At 40.7% G+C, this 12,537-nt stretch overlaps 1 protein-coding gene across 1 annotated transcript; it reads left to right on the forward strand.

The window, feature by feature from the left end:
- The first annotated feature begins 5,909 nt into the window (after nucleotides 1–5,909).
- On the forward strand, nucleotides 5,910–10,411 carry adra2db (adrenergic, alpha-2D-, receptor b). Its single transcript, XM_061047897.1, has one exon. It carries the CDS (start codon nucleotides 6,418–6,420, stop codon nucleotides 7,690–7,692), a length of 1,275 nt encoding a protein of 424 aa, XP_060903880.1. The 5' UTR covers nucleotides 5,910–6,417; the 3' UTR covers nucleotides 7,693–10,411.
- The last annotated feature ends 2,126 nt before the right edge of the window (nucleotides 10,412–12,537 follow it).

Genomic DNA, 12,537 nt, shown 5'->3' on the forward strand with positions numbered 1-12,537 from the left:
TGAATTCACATCCAAAACTTTGGTTAACTTTTACAGAGGAAGAGATCCAACGCATCCTGACAGGAAACGTCACTAACTGTCCTAGTCTGTCCATGGCCCAGGACAGCAGGGCTGTGCATTGAGTGATTAAAACCTCACACAACATCATTGCCACCTATGTACTTATCATCAGTGATAACAATCAGTTAAGGAGCCTGAAGGATATTAATAGACAATACCTATTCAAATGACATCCTGCTCACTGGCGCCTGCGAATCAATCCAGAAGTATTCACTGCTGTACCACCAGACTGCAGAGTAGCTCCTTTCCTCCGGCTGGAACACATTTTCCTTGAATCTTGAACCTTGAAAAGAGTCACAAGCAGAGTAATAATTACGAAGTAGCTTCCTTGAGGGGGTCCATTTTTTTTTTAGAAGTTTGTTGAAGGAGGCTACTGAACATACGTGTGCATACATATTTATCCACCCACCTAATACTCAAACATTATTATCAGTACATTCAGGACAAGATAACAGAGACTCAAAACAAACAGTGATTAACTGTTGCAATATTTACTTTAATATCTATTTATTTTCATACGCCTGCTGAATTTTTCATTGGAGGATTTCATTTGAACTCTCAGTAATATAATATATAACAACACTATTAACTCTGAGGTGTTAAAGAAGTACTTAATGTTGCTTCCTGGTTAATACTATACTAACATTAAAACAAGAAAAATGACAAGGACAGCACTCCAAATTGAACTTTTAATTGCCACTCGTATATTTGGAGCAGAAGCCCTTCTTCAGTAAAGCGTCTACTCGTCTGTGTGGTAATTAAAATAACAATTTGGAGGGCTGTCCTAATCATTTTTCTTGTTTCGGACATTTATTGGGGATTCAGCACCCAGTCGTTATGTGCTGTTAGGGAGTTGAGCGGGTTATTCATTACTATTAATTCTAACATCAGCATGCTAACTTGCTCACATAGCAAAATATTTAAATAAATATTTAGAGGGTTAAATAGTAACCTTGTGGACTATCTAGGTTTAGCATGCTATCATTTGCTGACATCACTAAACACAGGGTACAAATCATATTTGTATCTTGTTGGTCATAGTTATTGAGCTATGTCATGCTGGACTGAACAGGCGGAGCAACAGACTGACAATGCCATCTGCTGAGCCATGGTGCTAATATTGTTATTGCGTCCATCTCCCTCTCATGGTGATGCGTAAGCACATCAGTGTCATACTGTTGGGTGTGATGGGGCGTTTGACTTGCTATGCATGTAAAATATGTTTTTATTGTAGTTTTCTTGAAATTGTTGCACTTTCTTGTTTGTAGTTAGAACTTCCTTTTAATCTTCATTCTCTTTATTAAAATACTGCACTAATCTAAAACATTCTTAAATGTAATTGCCCGAAGTCTTTGTCCCAAACCTTAGTGTCTTATTAGTCACCATTGAATTGTTGCTCTACTTGTTCAGCGTAAAATCAACCTATTAGTGATTTTTTTTTGCATGTTGTTTGTTGTTAAGCACAATATGTCCGTTCTTCACAACATATCGTGAATTGATTCCGTAAATCTTTAAACAAAACAGGCCCTTATTTGTTTAAGGCCCTGCTTGTTTTCTTGACTATGATGTGGCCATGAAGGGCAGAAAACCAAATCAACCAAAAAGCCTGGACAGGAGCCACCTCAGCAACGAATGTGCTCTTTCACTTCAAATGAGATAAAGGGTCTAATTCACTGAAGTGTTTTTGCCACAAGCCTTTTCTCTAGGGTCTAAGAAGTGAATTTTAAGATTGCCTTCCCATGCTGTGTGTTAATGACTGCTACAGCTCTTAATCGAAGATAGAGCCCTTTAAACCTTTTTTTCTGGTTCAGGGAGCAGCTAATGAAACCAGTTGATCAGTTCCAGTTTGAACATCTTCAAGACCTTTTCAATGATCTACCGGAAAGATGGCATGCCCGCTTGAGTGTGAAATTGTTAATAGGAGCCAGCAATGTGTAAAAATTGCCACACAATATGTTCATTGACCTTTGAGCCTCTACAACTTACCCTGTTAAAAAGCCATTCCAAACTTCAGCTACAATCTTGTATAATTTGAGCTGAAACTTAAATCAGGGAATGTGCTGACAAGTATAACCTTCAAGGTTTCATTAATCCAGTAGTCACGCTTTTAAATTCCTGCAGATTTTGTCCATAGCTGCGGAAAAATGTGAAGGAACTCTTGTTTGTTTGGGACATAACAAAGGTCAGCCGTGATGTATTTATCCAGAGCTGCTAAAGCCTCTGACAGCAATAGCAACACTAGAAGAAAGAAGGTGGGAGATGTGGAGAGATGTGTTAGCTCTGAAAAAAGAACATGTGAATCACGGTGTTAAAGTGACACACACACACACACACACACACACACACACACACACACACACACACACACACACACACACACACACACACACACACACACACACACACACACACACATACACATACACGCACACAGAAAAAGAGTCCTCTCCCACTCTATCACCTACAAGTATACAAATCAACAAGAGCCAAGAATCCTATGACACACACACACACACACACACACACACACACACACACATACACACACACACACGCACACACACACACACACACACACACACACACACACACAGATGCAAATAATTAGGTGCATGGTGCAGTATTTATCATATGGGGACCTGCTGACATCTGTAGGCTTCGATTCCCTGATGAAATTGTTTACTATAACAGGTCACCTGCAACCTGAGATGTGGTTTTCACACACCACCTCAGGGCCATTTATTCCTGGAACGTTGCATAACGCAGCAGAGGGCTCAGCAGCAACCGGGCTAAACAGGCTCCTTGGAGGAAAACAGGAAAGTAAGGGGATTGAGGCAGTGAGAAACACAGCCATCAGTCGCTTCTGTGTACAGCTACCTTCTCTGGGATTTATTTTTTTAAATGATGCAGACTTGTCTCCTGCAAAAAAAACGTGCACATATATGAAACACACAGTTTGCTGAAAAGCCTCTGTCAATAAATAAGTACGTAAGTGAGAAAAGGCTGCTTAGAGATTTGGCTGTGATCAAGTGCTAAATATGTGTAAATAAACTATAAATAATTACTGCTAAGATAATTAATATTTCTGGGAGCTTTATTTTTCACTAAAACCTCTCCAAACATGACCTGCTGGCACAGAAACAAGTTGTCAAATCACAATGCATATCTAATGATTGATGAGCTGATGAGATTAAGGGCATTTGGGTGACTCGCTTATTGCCACTCTCAACATTCCTGTTGCATCAATTAGCTTCCAATATTTGAAGCATGACAGTAAACAACTGGCTTTAGCATCAACGGGGGCTCATGTGTGTTACACAATTGAATATATGTCATGATAAATATATGGTTTAGCCTTATAAATGCCTAACTCATTAGGAGAAAAAGTTATCTTTCAAAAATGAATTGAATTTTAGTTCTCCCTGACACATCCTTATCTCTTAAACATCAAGATTATTGCTCACTAAATCATGCCTGTAATAATAGCGGAGTGGCGATTCCTGAACAATTAGCTTTTTATTTGACTTCACACCTTGTTCCCCAGTACATAAACACATTTGTAGCTCAGATTGTAATGTCACCTGTACATTTATGCTAAATGTAGCAGGTTGTTATCTTTTTCACGACTGAGATTTGATTGTGTGATTTCTTTATATTCCAAGAGAACATTATCAACACTGAGGCAGGGGGCCTCAGGATAGGCATACACCCTTCATTAGCTGTGAGGTCTGCATCATAACAGGAAGCTGGATCCGAAGTGACAGGATGTTGGGTATTGTTGTTTTACTCAGAATAGAAAGTATGGAAAGCTGGAAGGAAAACGGTCTACATTATTTTTCATATCCAGTTTTCCTGAGATCGTACGATATTTTGTTTTCTGTGATAAAGTCAAAATGATTCCGACTGCTTAGTAAGTCAAGAGATGCAGTGGTCCAGTAAAAAAATGAATAAATATACAATATGTCTCAATACAAACCACTCTGTGTGGATATTTGCTTGTGTGTATGCATTTGCCTAATTTCCCCTTTAATTTGTTTGTCTTATTTGCAGTACAGTACATTATAGTGCAGTTAGTATGCACTTTTTGTGATGTACTGGTACAGTATGAATGAATGAATGTGTGCGTCCAAGGGACTTCTTAAAAACGTTATCATAGGAAGCACATTGACACATTTAAAATGTTAGTTTGGAATTTAATAGATAAACATTTGACAATAATGCGTTATGTACCTTTAAATTATTTTGAATGAAAGAATAAACATTCTGTGGTCCACACTTATGTTATTTCTGTTGCAAAGTTTCTCCCAGAAGAAAGCGCCTTTGACAATATAAGGCAAAACATTTTGGCATCTCTTGGACCGTTTTTGTCAACACATCAGACCCGTTGCATAACTTTTGTTTGCCAAGGTAAAAGTAACAGGTGTAGAAAGCATTGTATGACCCTGAAACAGAAATGCATGTAATTGCATCCTCCATCAAATGATTGCATAACAAGACAAGCTCATTTGTAATAATTATAATGATATGCAATTCATTGGAGCCCCCTCGGGCTCTGCAAACACAGACAGACACAACAAAAGCCTGTTTTTGTCTGCTTGTATACTGTAAGCATGTTTGTTTTGGAGAATGATGCTTTCTGAGGTCAGTGTTGTTTTTTTGTTTTTATGCAGCAGGTAGACCCATAAGGGAAGGTCTACAAACCACTGATACATGGTGACAGTCACCCTTTAGATAATCTTCACTGTTTTTAATGCTCACCATGGGAGTGAGCTCATTGCTGGAGAGGGAGCGAGGGAACAGAGAAGGAAGCGTGATAGGCTGTCTGAATCCTCCTCCACATCCTCCTCCAAATCTACTTCTATGTTTCGTCTCACTGCAGGATGTTCTCGCTGAGCCTCCAGACAACTCACTTTCAAGGATAAACACTGTTGCAACACACATACACCAACATCAATGTTGGCATCTATCAAAGAGCTAGCTGGACTGCAAATCCACAAACTGACAGGCTTCCAGCAGATGCTATTTACTTTACAAATAGATTTAAAAAAAAAAAATAAATAAAAATTAGTGCGGAGCATCTGGTGAGCCGAGCTCCAGTCTGTCTACTTCATGGCAATGTTATTTCAATGACCCCTGACTGTGGCAGTGGTGTTGGTCTGTATGTGTATGTGTGTGTGTGTGTGTGTGTGTGTGTGTGTGTGTGTGTGGGTACATCTTTTGTATCACTCACTTCTAACTGGTGCTATAGGCTGCCGCTGCATATGTTAACTAGACCTCCGAAGTGATTCAAGCCCCTCAGCAATAGGTTTTGTTATGGTCCACTCCACGCCAGCATACAACAATTCCAGATAACTGTGCATGAATAATGGAAAAGAGAATGGCTGCACAAAAGCACATTCAGAGAAGCGGACATGAAAAATGTGGCACTAAACTTGTCTTATTTTTACCAGGCAATCAGTGTTTCTCGAAGGCCTTTTTTTTTTTCCTTTAAAAGTCATGGCCAACTAATTGGTGTCCCCACAGGCTGATAAAGTTCAGAGAAAACTCCTGCTGTGTTGTTTTTCATCTCAACCATCAGTGACTTTTGATGGCCCTTTCATATTAAAAATAACTACCACCCTTAAAACGTTTCAAAATATGATTTAAAATAGTTTGGAAAGCAAAGGATATTTCAGTGTTTTTTTTCTGCTCCACATGCTGAGACATCATGCTAAGAAAAGTTAAGCAAGAAACATATAGAAACAACAGTGTGAGAGTGATATAAAACACAACAACCAAAGGCCTTGTTCCAAGAAATCTTAAACCCAACTGTCTAAATAATTATATGCCTCCCTGTCACTCTCTCTTGCACACAGACACACACACTCTCTCTCCCTCCCTGTATCTCCTGGAGTCCCACTCTCTCTTTTTCTCTCTCTCCTTAAGTTTAGAGATGGGCTGGTCCTCGGAGTGATGTCACCTCACTCCTGCACGGGCGTTCATTCCACCCACAGCGAGCATCGCTTTCCCAAAACGCAAACGCAGCTTTACGCACGGCTATGTGACCGCGGAGGAGCGACTTCACTCGTGGAGCATTGGATTGTAAACTCTGTTGTGATATTTACGAAACTCCATTTGCCCGTCGGGGAAATCTGAAGCACCCATCATCATGACGGGCTTCCTATTTGGGCCGATTCGTGCATACAGGTACGGTGCCTTATGTGGGTTTGACTCTAATGGTACTGATCTTGAGCGTTACGCACGAAATACCTCTGCGCGTTAGTGGAAACCAGACCAGCGCACCCGGGCTTAGCTGTTTTGGGACAGAACAGGGTGCGAAAGAACCAACATGATACGAAATAACAAAATTGAGCCGGAATGGATTTAACCCACTATAATCGGTCGGTGGAAAACGTCTCCAACGATGAGAACACCACGGACGCAGCGTTTGCATTTCCACATACGATTTCAGCCACTGCGCTCATCATCGTGGTTGTTTCCGTGATCATTCTGGTGACTATTGTGGGTAACGTGTTGGTGATTGTAGCGGTGCTGACCAGCCGGGCTCTCCGTCCGCCCCAGAACCTTTTCCTGGTCTCCCTGGCTTCAGCGGACATCCTGGTGGCCACGCTGGTCATCCCATTCTCGCTCGCCAATGAGGTCATGGGATACTGGTACTTTGGGAGTACTTGGTGCGCTTTTTATTTGGCCCTGGACGTCTTGTTCTGCACCTCATCCATAGTGCACCTGTGCGCTATCAGCCTGGACCGCTACTGGTCTGTGACTAAGGCGGTCAGTTACAACCTGAAGCGGACACCTAAGCGCATTAAGTCCATGATCGCCATAGTGTGGATAATATCTGCTGTCATATCCTTCCCTCCTCTCCTCATGACCAAACACGCCGAGCGGGAGTGTTTGTTGAACGATGAGACCTGGTACATCCTCTCCTCCTGCTTGGTGTCCTTCTTTGCTCCGGGTCTTATCATGATTCTGGTTTACTGCAAGATATATAAGGTGGCCAAGCAGCGCTCCTCCACCGTGTTCGTGGCTAAAAACGGACTGGAAAGACAGCCGTCTCAGTCAGAGACCTGCTTCGTCCCGAAACAGGACCGGTTCGAGATGGAGAGCCCCAGCAGCCAGAGTTCCGGCAGCAACCAGCCGAGGCAAGGTGAGTTGGATGACATCGACCTGGAGGAGAGCTGCTGCGCGTCGGATACCAAACCACGCAATCACCGCTTCACCAAGAGGAGAAAAGTGGAAGGATCGGACTGCTGCCCTCCCCAGAACTGCCGCCTCTCTTGGGCTTCAGCCCGGGCGTTACAGCTCTACCCGGAGCAGAAGAACCAGGCTCGGAGGCAACAGCTGGCAGCAGCCAACAAAACTAAAGTGGCCCAGATGCGGGAGAAACGTTTCACTTTCGTTCTGGCTGTAGTAATGGGGGTGTTTGTACTCTGTTGGTTCCCTTTTTTCTTCACCTATAGCCTACATGCTATCTGCAGAGACAGCTGCTACATCCCTGGTGCACTTTTTAACCTCTTTTTTTGGATTGGATACTGCAACAGCTCTGTGAATCCAATCATTTACACTATTTTCAACAGGGATTTCAGGAAAGCATTCAAGAAAATCATATGCAGGACTTCAAAACGCACATAAACCCGAAGAGGGTTCCTTGGACTAATATTTTGTTTGGCCTCATTCACTCAGCTGTGCTGAGAAGGAAGGAACTATTGGAACTCATTTCATGGCTGACTGTTTTCCCTTCAAAAAAACATTTTACTTTAACTACTGTTGTATGGGGGAAAAAAAGCAGTGTTGTGTAAAAAATACATTAAAAAGTCTATGAATAAATTGTAAATTTGAGCAAAACAAAAAAGACAAATAATTTTCCTTTTTAGGTGATGCAAATATGGTCTGAGATAAAAAAAAAAATGGAAACAGTTGTGCAACTTGAGATATAAAAGTTACAATATATAGGTCAGTGTATAATGTGTCCTGCAAACCTGATCCTGTGAACAAGAAAGAGACTAATATTTTATTCTGCAGCAAGCAGAGGGAAAAAAGCTACTCCAGAGAGAAATTGAATGTGGCTGGCTTCCCGTGGTGGAGGCTGGTTCAAAGTGGGTGTTTTGTGTTGGGATATAAAGAAGATTGATCCGCTTCATCTATAAGATATGAGCAGAGGGATAAGAAAGTAGAGGCTGTGAGTGAGTAAGTGTTTGTATGTGCGTGTGTGTGTGTGTGTGTGTGTGTGTGTGTGTGTGTGTGTGTGTGTGTGTGTGTGCGCATGTGTGCGTGCATTTGTGTGTGTGTGTGTGTGTGTGTGTGTGTGTGTGTGTGTGTGTGTGTGTGTGTGTGTGTGTGTTGGTCATGGAAGAAAGTTAAATTAATTCTTGGAATGATTTAAAGAGGCTTTATCACCATGTGGTGGAAATATGTGGCATTATCACAGGTAATTCAGATTGATCTGTTTACATGCTGCAGTGAAAGCTACAGCAAGGCTCCCTTCTTATCACTGAACCCCCAAATTTACGTAAGAGTTTTATCTCGCAACCCAACCAAAACATCACACCAGCTCACTGCAGAACAATGGCAAAGCTGAGGGCTGAGTGTGCTAAATCTGCTGGATAAATCTGTGTTTTTCATTTCAACACCTCAGTAAATATTTAAACCTTGCGACATCACAATCCTGCTATATAACCTGGATTTAGTGTCATGGGACAGAGATCATTTGTGGGTTATTTCCTAGCAATAGTACACCATTATATTGAACAAAAATCCTAATTCTAAAGTATTTTTTTTTTGTTTTTCTCACAAATAAAAAGGTTGAAGACAATGTGAGAAAAAAGGTGAACTGGACATGACAAACTATGTGAGAATCCTGAGAAAGCGGGAGGATGCTCACTTGTGACACATAAATAGAATAATCCTGCCTCCTCGGTCTTAAAAATAAAATCTCTGCGCACAGTTATTGCTAGTAAAGCTGGACTTCCAGCAGCTTCAAATCTTCATGATTCATTGAAACATCTTTACATATAGCAACTAAGCTTCAGGCTGTAATCCTCTGCTTTATAAAGCTTCATCATTTGTGGAAATTAAGGTATTATGGTTTCAAAATCATCTTAATTTAAATGACATATGTTGTGGTTAGATTGAAGGGATATACATATATGAACTAAACTTTTTTTCCATACAGCCTCAGACTGCAGTCAGACAATGAAGCATCTGGGACATACAGTGTATGTGAAAGGTCGACAATATATGATGGAGCTTGCACACGGAGCCCTGTGCTTCTGTGGGAAAACTAGGGTTAGAGAGAAGACGGCTGACCAGCTCCATATCAGCTTATTGTCTGCATGGGGTGCACTATTTATATCCTCTTAGGAATGTCTTCAAAGCACTCCTACGGCTTACTGGCGCCTCGCCAAAGATAATTATCCTGTTTGAAGGGTGTCATGCTTAAAAAGAATTCTAAAAAAGTTGCATCAAGTGATTTTTTTTTAGCCCGTATTGAGGAGACAGTTGTTAAAATATCATCAAGAGGAACAGGAGTGAAGGTGCATGCACGCTTACTTTCAGCAGCAACATTTGAGTCATAAACACAATCAGATAGAAGTAGGGCTGGTGTGATGAAGGAAACTGTACCTCAAAGGGATTCTCAAACTCTTGATACAAATTAAATGTGCGGGCCTTGTTGTGCTCAGGAGAGGCAGTTAAATTAGATTTGCATCCTGTCTCCATCTTGAAACCTACTGAGGTGGAAGTGATGTTAATTTGGACACGTGTAAGTTAATGCAATGTTGTTGTGTGTTACAGGTAACTTAATTTCTCAAGAGAGCACGGCCATCACTCTTAATGTCTGTTGCATCGTCTGACGAGTAAATATTTACATGAACACTCATGTAATTTCCTCTCCGATTTTATACTGAGAACTATCCAACAAGACAAGCTAGTCCCTTGTTAAATCTTGCTTCCAAATTCAATTATCTTTTTAATCAACTGCTCCACATGCAGCAACAAAAAACTGAGCACAATTTTAGCTGGTCTGTTCTCTGTCGCGCACTTCAGCTGTGTGTCTTATTTTAGATAGATTTGTTACTGTAATGAGGTTTTTGATTGGTACAACTGTTGAAACTATTATCCAAGTCTGTCGTCTTCAGCACTTTGTTACTACACTTTCAAAGCAACATATTAAAGGGGCGCTTTACAATAAATGAGGTGCTAAGCCCCAGTCGTTGTAAACCACTGTAGATCTTTCACTTTTTGTTTCTAAGCTCTGCAGAAATCTCTCTGAGATTGTTTTGCTTTACTGATAATTGAGCTGAATTTTGTCTTTGTCATTCAAACAGTGAATATCAACAATTAATTCATCTTATTCAGGACTTGTCTCAATTGTCCAATTTAATTGAAATTGACACTATACTTGCATAATCCTTATGCAAACCTTGACATTAAAGTTATGTAAATACCGAAGCTTCTGGAATACAAGAATTTTAAGCTATCAAGCTATTTATGCATAAGAGTAGAATGAATCGGAAGTTCTATGGCTAAGGGACTTTTTGTATGAAAACAGGATATTTGATCTCCTTGGACATACAAATGTAAGGCTTTTTTAAAGAGGACATATTATGAAAAATCCACTTTTACAGTGTTTTTGAACATATATTTGGGTAACCTGAGTGTCTACCAACCCACAAAATGTGAAATAAACCCATCAAGTTCTTTGTTTGTGGTCTGAATAAGTCTTACAACACAGAGAAAATGCTCTGTTTCAAATTTGCTCTCCTTGTGATGTCACAGTGGGATTCTGGTATAAAAAACAAAAAAAACAACCTCCCCTCCCCTGATATCTCCCCCCATGGACTCCACCCCCAGCCTAGAGCAAAACTTTTACTCAGTTCCGCCATTTTTATTCTCGCTAATGAAGGAGTGATGTCTACCTGGAAAACTCCTGGGGGGGGGGGGGGGGGGGGGGGGGGGGGGCTCATTGCATTTAAAGACACACACACCAAAACGGAGCGTTCTGAGAGAGCTGGTTTATACAGGGACACAAACCTCCTCTGGTGCTTGGTTAATGTTATATTTTGCCAAAGCACAGCACAGATGTTTCAGACCACAGGGGACTGTTTGAAAAAGGGTTTAATATGTTCTCTTTAAGCATTTTAAATCAAATATGGAAATGACAGCATTGACTTAAGAGCATCTTTTCTTTTGATTTTCATTACAAAAAGACTTTCAATCAAGACCTGAATCAGATTCCTTACAATTTCTGCACAATTAATACGATAAATAGTTTTTTTGCTAATTTCATTTAATGATGATAAAATTTGTGTTTTTTTGTTCTCTGTTGATTTACAGGCTGCTCCAGTCTGCACTTCCATCACAAATCATTTCATCCGTCCTGCACTGCAAACAAAGTTAGATATGAGTTTAGGAAGAGAAGCAAAGCTGCCGTGACCCTCCTTTCAAATCCTCTTCTGAAAGCTTAATTGAGAGCAACATACCAACTGGAAAAAGTCAAAACATTTCCTGGTGAAGGATGCTGAAGGAAGGCTTCATTCAGATCTTTTTACAAAAATTTGAAGAGCGACCGTTGGTTAGGGTCTGCAGTGTGGGCAAGGCTATCTGCAGTCACAATAATCGGAGGAGACGTTGTTATAAATGTTTCAAAATGAGTGTAGCGCTATAAAAAGGGGCCTCTTAGAGAGCATGACAAAGAGAGCATTTGCCAGTTGTCCTCTGCTACATTACCTTATTTGTCAGACACAATGCTGCATCTGCAGGTAATTGCCTTTTTCAATTGTCTCTAACAAGATAAGGGTTGGAGACGGGCAAGGCCAAAACTCGAGTCAATCCCAGGAAGCTGTGTATCTGGAAGAGAGGAGCCAGTTTGTCATTTGTGTGAATTAGTGGGTGTCACGTCAAAGCGGGGGTGGGATTGAGCTCACTGTCTCCGGGCCTTTGTTATATTGGCCTCTTAACCACAAACAACCAGTGTATGACTGGAAGTGTCAAACTAAATCACAGAGCTGCAGATGTCAGATTACCAGACTTTATGTTTGTGACTCTGATGCAAACAAATACAGATGTGTATCCCTTAATCCTCCGAGTCTAAGCAGGTGTATGCTTTGCTGCAGAAGTTGTCATGTGATGGGCGATCTATAATAACCACAAATTGTCAAAGTTAAAGTAAAGAAGTGTGATCTTCTATCTACATGCTCTTATTCTCAGTTCTGTTCATACAAAGCCTCTAAAAAGATTGACCTTCACCTATATTCAAAGAAATCACTGAGTCTCAGTGTTGCACTGCGTGATAAGTGCCCTCATTGAAACAAATATGGACACTTTAGTTTATGTTATATACCGTTCTTGTTACATTAAATACTAACTGACACAGCAAAGGCGAAGCTGGAAAAAACATAGCATACTTCTGTTTAATTGAGATGTGTTTCACATCGTTTCAAAGACTTGAGAAAATAAACTTACTCTTTATTTTTAATG

The sequence above is a fragment of the Labrus mixtus genome, chromosome 10 (genome assembly GCF_963584025.1).
Source record: "Labrus mixtus chromosome 10, fLabMix1.1, whole genome shotgun sequence".
NCBI lineage: Eukaryota > Metazoa > Chordata > Actinopteri > Labriformes > Labridae > Labrus > Labrus mixtus.